Genomic DNA, 17,707 nt, shown 5'->3' on the forward strand with positions numbered 1-17,707 from the left:
AGTGCACACAGAGACCTTCCCTCTTCAGGAACAAAGTCCAGGCCTCACCCAGAAATAACTAGAGCACTCTTTGTCTGGCAATAAAGGAGCTGAGATTTCACACTGAAATTATCGTCACTGCTTATGAGGAGAAACAGGAGACAAGAAAATGGAACACAGAGCGAAAATCAGACCTAGAGAGAATGGATGGCTATGATTAGAAATACGATTAAGCTTTAAGGATGCCTGGAGCACATGAAGCCACTTAAATATTGCATCCTGTCCTCAGGCTTCTGCAAGTGCTATACAAACCTGAGAGTTACCCTGGTTGTTCTTGCTCTGCACTCCTTGTTCGTCTATCAAATCTCTCTCTCCTACACATCACATCCTACACAGCTCAGAGAAGTAGAAAAATGCTCTCCACAAAGGTTGAGTGCGAGATCCCTAAAATGCTGAATCAGTTTGAGGGCACGAAGAGGTTCAAACAATGCTTCGTTTTTCGTTTAATAGCAAAGTGAGCTGGCCTTGACTTGAAGTGACATTCCTGAAACTACTCATGATTTCAATTTTCCCCCAGTGCTGTAGATAAAATTACTACTGTAGTTCATAACCATGAGCTCTAAAGTGATTATCTTATTACTTTATAATCACACTCAGAGCATTTTACAATTAGGGCAGTTTTAACTTTCAAATAATCCTTTTAAGAAAAGCTGCTCCCCATTTGTAAAGGGAATATCTAATTTTAGAAGGTTGATTTAAAATAGACCCAGAAATTTGCCCCTCCAATGGAAAGATAAACCCTACTACTGTGTTTGGGAACAAGATCATAAAATTAAGCCTCCTCAGAATGAAAAAGAAAAAAAAAAGATAAAGATCTGAGTGGATACACACATCACAGTCTCTGTGAACCCACACAAAAATAAGCAGGGGATAGGCGGCGTTGGGGTGGTTTCAGAGTGGGCTATTATTCACAGGAAAACAGCGAGATTCACTACGGAGGACATAATTCTTTTGACAGTGACAGGACCTCATTCACAAAACCAGGACTGATGGTGCAGGCACAGTCAGCGTGCCAAGCGGCACAGGACCTGGATGCGGGTCCCTAATGGTGAACTGAGATCATTGCTGAGGACACTCGGTGATCACATAAGGGACACTCTGTTTGCTCTCTGGGAGATGCAGTTCATTTGCACTAATTGCGGGCTTGGGGGCCTGGAGAAGGCGGCTCTGTGTACACATACTGTATTCCCTTTGTTGGTGAAGGTAGCTCTCACGGGCCCTGTTCCTCCTGGCATTGTGTGTGTGTGTGTGTATTAACAGAGAGATTTAGCTGCCTTTAAAATATATGTGCATTTCTAATTCTTTGCACTAGACTTACTAATAGCTGGTGAGGGGAAGCTACAATATAATGGTGAATTACTTTCCGGAAAAGTTTAGCGTATAATTCATGAAATAAAAGAAATCCAAGAAAGCTTAACCCAATTACTATGGTTTATAGGATTTTCTTTTCTTCAGAAAAGTTCAATCTTAGACAAAACTATGTACTTTTTATCTACCTATTTTATTTTATTTTACTTTAATTCCAGTACAGTTAACATACAGTGTTGTATCAGTTTCGGGTGTAAAATATAATGATTCAACATCCACCTATCTATTTTTGGTATTTTCACAGAGAAAATGAAAAATTCTTATATCTAAGAATATACATTTAAAATATACTTCTACATAATTTTCTTTAGTTATCAAATAACTTTTGAGGGAGTGGAAGATCAAGAATGTCCTATCATTTGGGGCACCTGGTCGGTTAAGCAACCGCCTCAGGCGGTTAAGCAGCCAACTTATGGTTTCAGCTCAGGTCACGATCTACCAGTTTGTTTGATGGAGCCTTGAGCGGGGCTCTGTGCTGACAGCACGGAACCTGCCTGGGATTCTCTCTCTACCTCTCTCTCGGCCCCTCCCCCACTCATGCTTTTTCTCTCTCTCTCTCTCTCTCTCAAAAATATATTTAAAAAAAGAATGTCAAATCTTTCAAACTTAGAAGGAACACATGTTGAAGACCCTCAGCAGTGTAAAATGAGCATGAAATAAAGCCAATCATGTTGACGCAGTAAAGCTTTGACATTCTCTGGAGGTTTGGTTGACTAAAGAATACAGATCTACGAGATCTTGAGATATTTAAAGGTATATACTAATCATCACTGACACAGCTACACAAAAAGTAAAATTGCCCTCATCCTGGCAGTGCTTATAATGTATGTGGGGATGCCAGACATACACATTATGAAAAGTGACCTATAAATACCAGGCTAATCAGTAGCTTCCAAATGAGTGAAGGCTGTAAATAGTACTTCGATAATTCAGAGAGAGACAGACTCAATTTTTCATCCTGGGAGTCAACAAGTGATTTCTTAGGAATTTCAAAAATTTTAGTATATTTTGACCAAAAGAATAGGAGGTGACAATGTGGAGAAGGCCTTCTCAAACACGTGGATGTGTTTTATGAGTGTGGGATGTGGATCAGAGAAGAGGTAGAGGAGGAGTAGGGACCGAAGCTAACAGAGATGTTTCAGTAAAATGTGGATTGTCCAGGGAGTCTGGGGCAGTAGAAACGGAAGCTCATCCAAGTTTTGGGAAGGATAGTTACGTGATCAAGTGCTGGTTCAAGAATCTTTCATTGATGGAGGAATAATAGGCAATCTGATAGGGATGGAGCCTGGAGGAATGTAGATCAGTTAAGGGACTGTGGTCCACAAATGAGGTGACACAGCAGTAATCTAGGATGGTGATACTTGGAAACAAGAGAGTAAAACTACAGGTCCAGGATCTTTTATACCCAATAATATAGAACAATCCTGGGGGAAAGAAGCATCAAAAAGCCCAGAGCTATCTGGGTGAAAAGAAGAATTTGAAAAATCAAGCAAAGGCCTTTCTGAGTTGATCAGCTTGTCTCTTTTACGGGAGAAGAATTTAGGTAGAATGTTGTATTTAAGTTGCCATAGAAATTCCTAGCATGGGGAGTCCAGGGGGCAAGAGTTAGAACTACAGCTCTGGAACACACCAGAAAAGTGAAGGCTGCAGGTAAATCTACAGTATTTGAAGCCATGCAGCTGGATGTCAACTCTAACATGATAAAGATGTCTAAATATAGATGAGGTTAATGTCAAGAAAGGTTTCCTGGGGATATGAATTTTAAATATCAGTTTAAAGACAGATTCTCTAAGATGATGTAAAGATATATCATCCTTGCAAGCATTAGATCTAACACCACAGCCACAAATTCAATAAAGGACAAATATAACAGAATACAATGTAATGAAATACACTGAGCTGAAAGACTGTGATTCCACTTGATGGAGGTCAGGAGTCATTTTGTCCTCAGCATGGTTAACAGCCCAGAGAAATGTGGTTGGAGAGAGGATGAGTTCAGGTGATCCTGGATCCAGATCTCAACTCTGTTACTAAATTAACTGTTACCTTAGTCAAGCACCTTTTAGCTAAATTTCAGCATATTCTTTGTTAAGTATGCTATGATTATGGTATAAGAGATAAAATACGTACACTATGTCTAGCCCATGTCATGAATTCATTAAAGGAGGGTTGCCACTATTTATTTTATTTCATTTTTATTTTTGTAACTTTTAGTAGTAACATGCATAGAACTACATTTCTAAGGATAGAACTATATTGATTCCTACCACCAAACTGACATATGTCAGAAGAGAAACATTTTTGATCTGAGACACTGAAAGATCATTCTATGGCTTTTCTAGGTGATATGGGCTACATCCATCTGTTTGATGTAATTTTGAGCAAAACGGGAACCTAGCATAAATAGTTCAAATAAAATATATGAATATTTATTGATAATGTTAGTAGAGCTCCATGTAGAAATTATATATTTATCAACGTTTTTTATTTATTTTTGGGACAGAGAGAGACAGAGCATGAACGGGGGAGGGGCAGAGAGAGAGGGAGACACAGAACCAGAAACAGGCTCCAGGCTCTGAGCCATCAGCCCAGAGCCCGACGCAGGGCTCGAACTCACGGACCACGAGATCGTGACCTGGCTGAAGTCGGACGCTTAACCGACTGCGCCACCCAGGCGCCCCTAGAAATTATATATTTAAAGGTGGTCACCAACTTTACATGAATATGGTCTGAAAATACAAGGAATATATCATTCTAAGTATAAGTTTAAAGGAGAAAAAAAGTGAAGAAAATGAGTAACAGAAGTAAATTGAGGACTCCTCTAAAATCTAATATTATTTACATAGAGAAAATAATTCATTTTGGTAAAGTGTATAAGGATTTAAAATTGGTAGGTTTTATGTTTAAATACATACGGAATATTATAAGAAATAGGATTTTTCGGGGCGCCTGGGTGGCGCAGTTGGTTAAGCGTCTGACTTCAGCCGGGTCACGATCTCGCCGTCCGTGAGTTCCAGCCCCGCGTCAGGCTCTGTGCTGACAGCTCAGAGCCTGGAGCCTGTTTCCGATTCTGTGTCTCCCTCTCTCTCTGCCCCTCCCCCGTTCATACTCTGGCTCTCTCTGTTCCAAAAATAAATAAACGTTGAAAAAAAAATTAAAAAAAAAAAAGAAATAGGATTTTTCTTTATATCCACAGAGCTGAATAACCCCAGTTGTAGATGACTTCAAGAAATGAAAGAAATTAGAAACTTTTGGTAGGTAGAAACTCAGAATGCCACTTTTAAAGAGGTACAAGCAAAATAGTGGTCATGCGTCTACACATTGCTGAGTAACATATTTATGCCTCTATTTGGTGCTATAAGATTCAAGATATAATAGCTGCTAAGATCATGGGTTCTTTATATACATACATATATATATATATATATAATTTATATTTGTATATAAATATATCTTATATTTATATATATTTCCTATATATAAACTCCAGGTACTGGGCAAATTACTTAACTGTAGTGTACCTCGGTGTCCTAATTTGTAAAATAGTACCCAATCTGTAAAATCTATTAGGACAATTAAATGAACTAGTACATAGAATGAGGTTAGGGAGTTCCCAGCACATGGCAAGCATCCAAAAGAAGTTAAATTTTACATTACTTATTATCAGTATTTTTTGTAATGGAACAGAATTGCCTCAGTAAGCTTTTCTTATGCTCCAAATGTGCCTCATCAATGACACTATTTATGCTCTGAATTGACATCTGATATTAATTAGTATTATAAGCTCTTAGTCGAAATAGGGCAGTGTTAACTAAACTTTAAGCAACAATTTTCTCAGTATTGTTGAAGTTCTTTATATCTGGTGAATGTGTATGGAAAGAAAACAAAGGCAGGATAAAAAGCCTGTGCTGGAAAAAAAGTGATGAGGTTCAAAAGGTGAAAAGCTGCACATATGTATATGAGAGGGAGGCAAAGTGAATCCTAAAATTTCTATTGGAGAAACATAAAAGAAAACAAGGTTTTCTAATAAGGGATGACAGAGCAATTCTCTGGTTTGGGGCTGTTTCCTCCATCTTTGAACACTGGGCAAAGAGCTGCCTAATTTATATGTCTCTTCTCCCATAATGAGAAAGAAAAAGAGTACAAGAGCCACTTGCTCAGCCAGGCCTACAGAACCACTGTAAGCATCTGTAAACATCTGTGACATCTACTGACTCTCCAGAAATCCTAGAGTGGGCCTGGGCAATTTTTTCCTATTGTCCTCAGGCTAAGAGGTCCAAGGACAGACCAGTTAGAACTGGTTAAGAAGAGTTCAAACTAACCCATTTTCTTTGTGTCTTTAAACACTGACTAGCCAGAAAAACAAAACAAAATAAAACAAAACAAAAAACAATTCCTCATGTTTAGGGTATAAATGGAAGGGAATGGTGCTTTCTAGATTCACTATGACCCCCAATTAATTTCTAGTTTACAAATCTGTGGGTCAAGAATGCTTCATTTGATTTACCCTATACAGAGTAGAAATGAATTAGAAACAAATGATTCAGGCCCAACCAAGGACAAATATTTTATGTTTTTAGCTATCAGGTGTTAACCATTAAGAAACTGTAACTGCACTCTGATCCCCAATTTCTGCTTCTTTTGTGATTATTGCTTCCACTTGGCTAAATCATTTTGTTTCTCATATCAAATATCAACTAAGGAAACTATGTACTATTAATTTAAATCTATTACATCATGAGAAGTAAATATTTTGACAAAGATATTTCAGAATTAAAAAAGAAAAAATCTAATTGCTTGAAAATTATCTGATCATTTCATAGTAAAAAGGTTACATTATGTATCAATAATGGTTTTTAGCATTTGTATTCAGAAATCAGTTATTGGTAGGATCAGAGCATGTTTTTCACCATTATATTAATGGAGGAGGTTGTTCTCCTCTGAGTAACCAAGATGAAACCACTTTTTACGGTTTTACACCTTGATTAGCACAGATTAGATTTTGGTTTCCTTATGTTCAAGAAAGAACATTTTTACAGGTATTATGAACAAGGAAGGTAAAAAACAAGCTTATGAAACTTTGATAAAAATAATTGAGCATGGAAATTCAAATACTATGTCACTATAGAAACAGTACAGTGATAATTAAAAATACAGACATCAAAGTACCTTAGTTGTAGGTCATATATTATGAATAATATGTATGCAAGGTGCACGGGTTAACATTTTTTCAAGAGCTTTAACAGAGCTCTTAGATTTTCAATGCCTACTCATATGCTGTTATTAAAAAATAAATAACTAAGCTCAGAGGCTACAAGAATGCCATACTTTTGGTAACATTTAATTATGAATAATATAATGAAAAAATTCATTTTTAGAAATAAACTATTTAGCACTCTATTAGTAATAAGCACAAGAAAATAGCAAAGCCATACCTTGCACAAACACACTTTATATCTGCCTGACATTCTTTATATATATGATATGATAGATCATATATGAAAGAGATAACAAGTTTTCCTTGTTCAAGGGCAGGTGTCTTCACAAAGTCAATGTATAAAGATGCTTTCTCCACATTGTCAGATTAGATAGTAAGGGTAGAGGGAAAACTGTATGGACACACTATAGCTGTGGTCATTTTGAGGACTGTATTCACTGAAGTTGTTAACTAAATCATATGACACAACCTCACACAGTTTACAGAACTGTGAGTATAGCAAGATTTCTAAGGATAGATTTTTATCTAACATTAGTTAACAAAGAAAGACCCCAGAACTTTCCACAATCATATTCATGACTTGTAACATTTTCTAAGATGTAGAAACCATTCATGATATTGCCATTAATACTGTGTAAGTGAAACAAAGACTGAGGAACTTGAATGAATTGCTTGATAAGTCAAAATTAAAACAATAAAATGGATACAAGAATTATGTCCTTTCCATTTGATACCATAATCTTCTCTCTGAAGATAACTATAATCATAGGTATACATGTACATACATATAAATGACTAACCTGGTGTTACTACTCCATTTCCATTGACCACAGGCCTCTCTTCCTCTTCCTCCTCAGGAGGCTCTATACTTGCTTTCTCCATGTTGCTTACTGATTTATTCCTCTTCCGTTTTCCTTCAGCACTTGGAGTGGCTCCCGGAAGTATCTGGTCTGTCACATTTAATAATAATGGTGCTGGTTCTGCTGGAGGCTTCGGCGTGCCGTAGTAATTGTCTGCAAATGATACCAAAACATGGATTTAAATATTCTCCTACTGTATGCATAATTCATAAAGATTGGAAATTATATTGATAAATATGCATCCTGTTTCTTACATACATATGTATTTTACATGCATATGATTTTTTTATCCTTTCACATTTTTATATATACCTTTATTTATTGCTTCTATTGAATTGGACTTTAATGCTTAAATAAGGGTACAGATTTATCTTCATTCTCACCTTTTGCCAAACCAAAATATAGTCATATGTATTCGTCTCATATGGCTCAGAGCAATTTCTAAATTATTTTTAAAATTTGATAACCTTTTTAAAAATAATGTCTGAATAAGGGTGCAGGTGATTTTTTTAAAAGCAAATCTCACAACATTCTGGAAAGCAAAGCACATTGTGCTTTTCTCCAGCTTTCAGAGGGCTCTGGCTGTTGTCCTTGATGCATACAGCACAGCAGCCTGCCCAGGGTGGTATCTCCATGCCAGTTTAATGGTTCACATGGCTACTGACAGTGGGCCTGCTGCCCTAATCATTCTTCAGATTACTACAGCTCTTTTTCCCATAGCTCCATGATTGGAGTGATGGAATATTTGTTTCTCCCATCAGTCTGTCAGACTTCTCAAAGAAGGAGACTAACTGTCATTTCTCTCTGTAATAACAGCCTGACACATAGTAGGCATAGAATAAATATTTACTAAGTGAGTACCTTTATATATTTAAGGCAAATTATTTATAGTCTAAAATTTTGATCGGTAAAGAACATAATGGTGTTTTATAAAATCAGCGTTATACTTTTAGCATCATCTTCGAAACCCACATTGGTGTTTTCAGTTAATTGAATAATTTATGCACATATTTGCTACTCATTCATTAAAATCTTTATTTAGTACGGACTCTGCACCCAAACACTCCAATATATGTTTGAGAGAAAACGATGAATATAAAACAATCCTTGTCTTCCAGATGCTCAACCGTGTAGTGTGGAAGATAGGTGCATTTGACATCAAGCAGATAAGTATTATAACAGGAAATAGGACTAAGTACTGCAACCAAGGAGGCACAGAGGAAGAAGCACATCTCACTATCTGCAGAGGCCACTGAAGGCAACTGGGAAAACAGTGTTTTGCAAAAGAAACAAACTTTAACTAGAAGTCATGGGTTCTAGACTTGGCTTTTCTACATAACTACAATTCAAGGAAGTTACTTAACCTCACTAAGGCTCAATTTCTTCATCTATACATTGGAAACAGCACACTTGTTATACCTAAATTCTGGGTTGCAAATAACCAAAAACCAATTCTAGTTAGACTGAACATGACAGGGATGTGCTGAGAAGATATGGGATGATTAGTTGAAGGAAGAGGCTGAAAAATCTTGGGAAAAATGAGCCAAAGCAAAGGAATTCCGTCAAAACACCAAAGTTGCCTCTGCTGGTCCCCAACTCTGAAAGCCCACAGCTCCATTGCCATGGGCACTGCCCTTGGCTGCCACTCCCTCAGCTAGAATGAATCCCAACCTCTGCTCAGGAGCTCTAATTTGCTCATTTCCAGGAAAACTCTCAGGCTGGGTTGTCTCATTGGCTAAGCCTCAGCCAGAGGGTAGGCTGACAGATTAGGGCAGGAGAATGGCTGTTCTCCTTTGATTTGGGGAGAGGGAGCTGGAGTCCCACCTTCCACCCATCTCATCGCAGGGCCCTCTCCAGGAAGGAATGGTCTTGGAGTGCTGGGTCAGCAGGAATGACCAATGTCTACTACACTTGCCCTCATCACTGGGTTGCTGTGAAGAAGGATGTATGAAGAAGTGCTTCATAGGCTGTAAAATTGCAGTAGTCTTAATGGCAGTGTAAATGTCCTGCTGGCACTAAGTGAATATTCCAAAGGCTAGCTGGAACACTAATGCTGTTGCTCATTTTCATGGATATTCACAGTTGTAAGAGAAATACAAGGGGAAAAAACAGCATCATGTAAAGTGGTTCTTATACATGTAAAACTTTTATACAGACGTCTGAAAAGTGGATGATAGACATTTTGCTAAAGGTTACTTTCTAATTTAATTTAGAGCATTTCAAATGAATCAGACCTTTGAATGTTCTTGCTGAATTCTGAGCAAACAAAAACTGCTAGTTACTTCTTAGCAGTCTATTAATTATTATTATATTTCAGCATCCCTAAGGGCTTGCACCATTCTCAGTACACTGCTATGCTTTCTATGGAATCTCAATACATAACTACTTATCTAATAAACATAAAGTGAAACTAATAAATCACCCTACATGTCCCAATAAATAACATACTTTTAAGTAGTATTCTGAGAACTTTAATGCTTTCAAATATATACAGTATTAAGAAAAATGGATCACATTTCAGTGTTATTTTTCTTCCAACTTGTCTCTTACGTTTAAATCTCCCTGAGGTAGAAACATAACCTTTTATTAATTAGAAATAAATTCATTGCTCAGGCTAAAAATAAATATTAAATAACAGATTCTGTTGAATTTATATTGCTAAGTAATTACACCTATTGGCATGTGATGTGATTATAAATTATGCAGTAATATTCTATTTCTACAATTTGATTTATGAAAATAAGACTACAGATTAAATTTTAGATGTAAAACTGTATGAATCATTAGTTAAAATGTTAAGATTATCTTCATTAGCAATAATAATAACAATTTAGAAGAGGCACAGAAATAACCCATATAGTTACTACACTTGAGACATATAATTTACAGAGAATATGCTATTATACCAAATCCAATGCATAGAACAAGACAACCAGAAATACCTAAACTAAGTTGAAGAATTAATCAGGTAGTCAGGTAGCTAAGTCATTGGAACTCTGATAGAAGTCTATAGAAATCCATATACTAAGGGAAAATTGTGCCTGTTAGGTAAAATATCAACATGTTTTCAGAAGAAAATAAAAACCAAAACTGTTTTTAAATACAATTTGGAAAGTGTTCCGTTAAGAATGAAATGCCTCTATGGTACAGTGCCAACGTTTAGAGAATCTAAAATCTCAAAATACAGTAACACTATGGTGTAATGTTTAATGGCACAGATCATGCAGAAATACACCTGTCTTTGAATCCTTGTGTCCCCTAAACTGGTTGCTTCTTTACATCCTTAATTTTTTTTAGTTAAACCAGGAACATAGGGCTGTAAGATGACTATAGTCACAACAGCAACTACAATAACAATTATTAACATCACCACCACCACCACGTAATTTACTGAGCTGGATACTGTAATGGACATTTAACCTATGCACTCTTGGATCAAATGAGGACTAGAATACCTCTTACTCTATAGTGCTGTTTAAGGATTAATGATAACGAAGGAATGTATAATATGACTGGATCAGAACAGGTCTCCATATATGGTGGCTACTTTGGTTATTTATCACAAAACAGTATGAAATCATTCTGTCTCTACACTTAAAAGAAAATGGGAGGCCCCAGAAATTAATCTATTTACCAATATTATACATGAAGCCAGTGGAAAACCTGTATCTGTTTGTCTTAGGACCTCATCTCTTCAAAATACTACATTGCCTCTCAAGAGGGGGTGGGGGGAAAAGTGTGATGAAATTTGCATTTCTGCCCTGAACTGACAGCAAAAGAAATTCATTCAAACCCACAACCAATAGGCACAAATGCATCACTTTCAAAAGGGAAAGGTGATAATTGCTACTAAATAATAAATCTGGAGCAGTTTAGGTGAAATTTTTTCTCTCCTTGCTTCCAAAAATGTGCATATGTGTGTATGCACGTGTGCACGCATATGTGTGTTTTGGGGGGATGAGGTGGGATATTATAAGCTTTTCTAGTACGCTTTTTACTGAATATGTCTTGTAAAGAATGATGTATTTATTAGCAGTTTCATGTAAATTTAATATAAAGTTGTATTTTTTAATTGAATATGAAGACAAAATCAAATGATATGTAAAACTGCTCACTTAGTTCTATTATAATGATGATCATCTATACATTACATAGTCTTATTTTTAATCAATGCTGGGGTAAAAAAGACAATTTTTTGAGGAATTTGATTTATTCCTCAGCTTTTTAAGTACTTAAAATAATGATTTTCCCCATAAAGTTATAGTTATAAAAGAGTGAAACAGGGTGGATGCACCTATTTATTGTTTTTTTTGAGATTTTATTTTTTTATTTTTAATATAATTTATTGTCAAATTGGTTTCCATACAACACCCAGTGCTCATCCCAACAAGTGCCCTCCTCAATGCCCGTCACCCACTTTCCCCTCTTCCCCACTCCCCATCAACCCTCAGTTTGTTCTCAGTATTTAAGAGTCTCTTATGATTTGACCCCCTCTCTCTCTGTACCTTTTTTCCCCCTTCCCCTCCCCCACGGTCTTCTGTTAAGTTTCTCAAGATCCACATATGAGTGAAAACATACGGTATTTGTCTTTCTCTGACTGACTTATTTCACTTAGCATAATGCCCTCCAATTCCATCCATGTTGCTGTAAATGGCCAGATTTCATTCTTTCTCATCACCAAGTAGTATTCCATTGTATATATAAACCACATCTTCTTTATCCATTCATCAGTTGATGGACCTTTAGGCTCTTTCGATAATTTGGCTATTGTTGAAAATGCTGCTATAAACATTGGGGTACATGTGCCCCTATGAATGCACCTATTTCTGATATAATAAACACAGAAAAGCTTTCTAGAAATCTGAATAAAAAGAATAGTCTATAAAATGTCAATAATTGCTTTTATAATGAAAAAATAAATAAATGCCCACTTACAATGGAAGCTTTACTAATTTCTTGTGAAGGAAGAGGGACTAAAACAGATTACATCACTATGAACTAAACTTGCCTAGAGACTCCTTTGAAAATTACACACCTTATTAAAATTATTATTTAAGAAAGAGAGAAAGCACGACTGTGGGAGAGGGGCAGAACAAGAGAGAGAGAGAATCCTAGGCAGGCTCCACGCTCAGCATGGAGCCCTATGCGGGGCTTGACTCCACAACTCTGGGATCATGACCCAAGCCAAAATCAAGAGTTGGATGTTCAACCTACTGAGCCATCCAAATGACCCCCATTACCCACTTTTATGCAGACCCATTCCTAAGTCTTCTAAAAGAGACAAAAATAGCTTTCTAAATAACTTTTCATGTAGTTCACTTGAAGACTATCATGGAATTATCTCTCTTCTTATTAGACCAAATAATCTTTTCAAAACATCTTAATCTTTTAAAAATGTTTTTGTCTTTTTTCTGACCTTTCCCAGGTGTTTATTTGTCTTTCCACACTGATTTTAATGGTGAAGCCAAGGAGTCAAAAGAAATAGGAGACTACTTCAATGAATTATAAACTATTCTCTTTTCTGTACCCTAGTCTTTATTGAAAGAGAATAGACACCAAAATAGTATTTTCTAAGATGTACCATATCCTTTATGCCTTTAAGTTCTGACACTATGATAAAAAGTAGGCATTATACTAAATGCCTACTATACTATACTATACTATACTATACTATACTATACTATACTATACTAATACTATACTAATACTAATACTATACTAATTTTATGTATGAGGAAATGTAATAGTCCAAACTGAAATACTTTGAAATGCTTTTACTTATTTCCAACATGTTTTCCCTTTAAATAAGATCAATTTTCATGATGAAAACGTGATTTATTATGTAGTGCATTTGGCTTTTTAAGTAGTATTTTCAGATGCTAACTATGTCGTTTCAGTCCATTGGGTGTATAATGATAGCATGTGTAGAGTTTACATCAAATGGTCATAGTTCATTTTATATGGCACCCAAGTGGAGCTGGATTTTAGAAAGATAATATTCTTGTCTTCAAGATACCTCACAGATTAAAGTCTTGACCCTCATTTCCCCCCAATATTTTCAGTGCTTTTATTCCCATTTTGGTAACCAGAAAGAATCAATTTCAGATAATGGTTTAGTAGAGAAGAGATGACTGCCTATGGGTCTCTGGGGCATGTACACAACACAGCCCATCACTGAGATCCCCAGAGAGCCTGAGAATCTGTCTTTGTGTTGGAAACAATGTGTGACAAAATTTAAGAGGTTGGATATCTCATCATTTGTGTCTTACAGTTTTATAAATAGAGCAAATAGTTTGATACTTGGCCTCCTTAATGGCACTTGCGAAATTTGACTCTTGACGTTAAACAGAAATAAGAAATTCAGAGTTCCAGATCTACTTGCAACTAATCATGTTAGAAAACCTGCAAGATCATAAGTAAACAATTATTTTTATCCACATCAGAGGTTTAGATTTTTATTAATAGAAACAAATCATAAAAGGATTCTAAATTCAAATTTTAAGATATGCTCAACTTACTACCCAAGGGATATTAATAAGTTAAAATTAGTATCGAAAACCATCATAACTTGTCAGCCATGGCAAGAATCACAGTCATATGGCTAGAGTTAGTATTTTAGAAATTATGTAAATACAAAACAAAGTTAGTAAATGCAATATAGACAATATTCTATTTTTCTAAAATTGCACTTCCTACCAGAAAACAAGACTCAGAGTCTTGCTTTAGAATACTTTCTGCCAACTGGTTTTTGAAGTTATTTTTGTAAGCAGTTCTGATACTTAAATTTAGTCTCCCACAAAAAGGTATCATTTCCTCATCATGTCATCTGTAGTTAGTCGCCTCGAACCAAGATGCAAAAACTCTGGCCCCTATAGATAATGTCTTTTTCCCTTGTGGAGGAAAGTATCAAGCTCACATATGCCAGAGATATGACAACACCCAAAATGACATTTTGTCACTATACCTGCACTGAACAGTAATTGTTGAATTTTTTGAAAATTCAATGTTAAATGTGACTTTCAAAATGTGCATAGTGGTGGGGTGCTTGGGTGGCTCAGTCGGTTAGGCATCCGACTTCAGCCGAGGTCATGATCTCACAGTTCGTGAGTTCAAGCCCCACGTCGGGCTCTGTGCTGACAGCTCAGAGCCTGAAGCCTGCTTCAGATTCTGTGTCTCCCTCTATCTCTGCCCCTCTCCTGCTGCACTCTGTCTCTCTGTCTCCCCAAAATAAATAAATATTAAGAAAAATTCAAAATGTGCATAGTGGTGCAAACAATGTGAAAGTTTCTGTGTTTTCATATGCCAAATTGAATTGTTTTGCAACAAAGTCCACCTAAGAATTTCAGGTTTATTTTAAATTACATAAACATTGGTTTTTACATTACTATCCCTAATGACAAACACTGAATTTTTACTGTCTTCAATTGTCCATCAGTGCTTTTCAGAAATCATAAATCATGTCAATGATTTAATCTAACATTTTCTGAAATGTGTTTGCAAGTTTTCAATAGGTTCCTTCTGGTCATTCTGACCAAATTTTCATATATTCATGTTAGCTAGTGTGGACAGGCACAAGGCAAATCTTTGCTAAATGTAGCTGTCCACAGACTGGGTAGGGTAGGTGGTTCACTTATTTAAAGGGAGTCAGTAACCCCTCTCTTTAGTGACTCCTCCCTTGAGGCATTATTCGAAAGAGTTCAGAACATTTCTCTCCTGTGCCAAATAGCATAAACAAACAGAAATTATTCAAGGAAATCTTTAAGAGAACAGAAGGAAGTTACACACAATCATTCAATATCAAATATACATCTATTTCCAAAGTAAAGCATTTGAACATTTATAATTCTAGCAACACCAAAAAATTCACAAGCCCTATTCACAAGCATATCATATTTAAAAAATATTAAATCCCTTAGAGCAGCACTGCCTAGTAAAAATGTAATGTGAGCCACAAATACAAGCTACACATGCAATTTAAATTTTTCTACTTATCCACGCTTCATTAAAAAAGAAAAAAGAAAGATGAAAGTTATTGTAATAATATATTTTGCTTTGTCGAATATATCAAAAATATTATCATTTCAGTATATGATCAATATAAAGAGTTATGAATGTAATAATTTACTTTCTTTCTTACTACGTCTTCAAAACCCAGTGTATAATTTACACTTATAGCACCTCTTGCTTTGGACAAATCCCATTTCAAGTGCTGATTAGCCATATCTGAATAGTGGCTACTAGACTGGACAGCATAGCCTTAGACAATCCATTTTATCAAATAACATTTTAGGTTACCATATTATCACCTGAGTCATTTTTCTCATATGTCATAAAGTGAAAACTGAATAAACACCAAAAACATAATAACAATTTCAGGTGACATTGGGTCAATGATATTTCTCTTGTTCAATTGCTTTGCTACACATGTGGATGGAGTACATGTAAAATACTATTAATCACCAAACAGATGTACATTTCCTAGCAGAGCTCTTTCACCCTGCTTCTCAATCATCAATTTATCTTGTCCTACCTTTAAAAATCCACATTTGGCTTTATTACCAAGTTAAAGGTTAAAAGGAAAAAAGAATAAATGTTTCATGTGAATAATGTAAATGTGAACTTGCAGGAGGATCCTTCTTATGTTCAAATTCTCTTTACAGTCAGTCTCAACTCATAAAGGAATTGTTGACTCATGGTAATGATGTAAAAATGGATACATTATTCATATTTGTTGTCCCCTCTCTTGTTATCTCTTTAGTAGCACACTCTCATTTTGAGGATCCATAGCTCTTATTACCCAGTGCCTCACTTTGCTTTCATTTAGGCTCCTACTTTCATACCTCATGCTTATAAAAATTCCAATTTTCTTTTTCCTCTATACAGTAGATGTGTCCCATTTCCAGTTTCTCTTGGGTCTTGCTAAGTGACTGGGTTTTAACACGCTAATAGACTAATTTTAAAATATTATTATTATTATTATTATTATTATTTTTATTTTTATTTTTGAGAGAGAGAGAGAGTGAGAGAGAGAGGGAGCACATGAGCAGGGGAGGGGCAGAGACAAAGGGAGACTGAGGATCCAAAGCAGGTTCTACACTTTCAGTGAAGAGTCCAGTGTGGGGCTTGAACCCACCAGCCATGAAATCATGGCTGAGCAAGCTGAAGCCAGATGTTTAACTGACTGAGCCAGCCAGGTGCCCCCACTCTAATAAACTATTTTAAACTAAGATGCTGGTAACTAAAACTGCTTTACTACATCCCATATAATACTTACATTTTACCAGTATTTAAAACTCTAATCTAAAAGGTTAATCATGAAATTTGGGCTATAACTGGTCAATTCAGTGGTGGAACATATTTTCATAAGTGCCTTACATGCTATGAAACCACAAAAGAAGTATTTTCCAGGGCACCTGGGTGGCTCAGTCAGTTGAACGTCTGACTCTTGATTTCGGCTCAGGTCATGATCCCTCTGTGGTGGGATCCAGCTTTGTATATGGCTCTGTGCTGAACGTGGAGACTGCTTAGGATTCTCTCTCTCTCCCTCAGTCCCTCTCCTCCACTCATGTGAGCTCTCTCTCTTTCTCTCTCTCTCTCTCAAATTAAAAAAAAATAAAAAATAAAGTAAGTGTTTTCCTGGGTAGTCAAGGCACTCAGTGTGGTAAAGGTGATGACCTTTGGAGAACCTAAGTAAAATCTCAAAGCAAAGATTTTTGGAAAACAACACTGAGGGGAAAAAATTATCTTATATTTCCAGTTAGTAATAATTTAACATGTCTACCTTTTTGAGTGGAAACCATTTTCAATTGTGTTATTAATTGCAATTAATTGTTGAAGTTTCTAGAGTGTCTAGTGAGCTCAATGCTTAAGAGACAGTCCCTTCACGGCTTAGTAAATAAAAAAAGCAGAAGTAAAAATTTGATAAATTTTTAAATGGGCATCTGTACAAAGCTCAGTGGATGCCTGAGATAGACATCTTGATTAAATTTACCTTTTCAAAATTGAGCAAGAAAACTGAAACTTTCAAGGACAATATTATTTTTCTCACACAACATTTATGGCTTGTCATATAACTTCTTTCTCTCAATGGTGCTATTAACTGTGATACTATAAGATTACTAAGAAATTAAGAAACCTCCAAGACTTTCTTTTGTCACTGTCTTACAAATACAATACCTAGGGAAATTCTGATTAATTTTAATTTGATTGTTGGTTAATGACT

At 35.9% G+C, this 17,707-nt stretch overlaps 1 protein-coding gene across 11 annotated transcripts in view; it reads right to left on the reverse strand.

The window, feature by feature from the left end:
• The window catches only part of MAGI2 (membrane associated guanylate kinase, WW and PDZ domain containing 2), a 1,363,649-nt gene that overhangs the window by 498,528 nt on the left and 847,414 nt on the right, over positions 1-17,707 (reverse strand). For all 11 annotated transcript variants that reach the window (XM_045053218.1, XM_045053217.1, XM_045053215.1 and 8 more), the window contains one exon: positions 7,426-7,638. In XM_045053218.1, coding sequence (XP_044909153.1) covers positions 7,426-7,638 — 213 coding nt within the window. The remainder of the gene's footprint in view (positions 1-7,425; positions 7,639-17,707) is intronic.

The sequence above is a fragment of the Felis catus genome, chromosome A2 (genome assembly GCF_018350175.1).
Source record: "Felis catus isolate Fca126 chromosome A2, F.catus_Fca126_mat1.0, whole genome shotgun sequence".
Lineage (NCBI taxonomy): Eukaryota > Metazoa > Chordata > Mammalia > Carnivora > Felidae > Felis > Felis catus.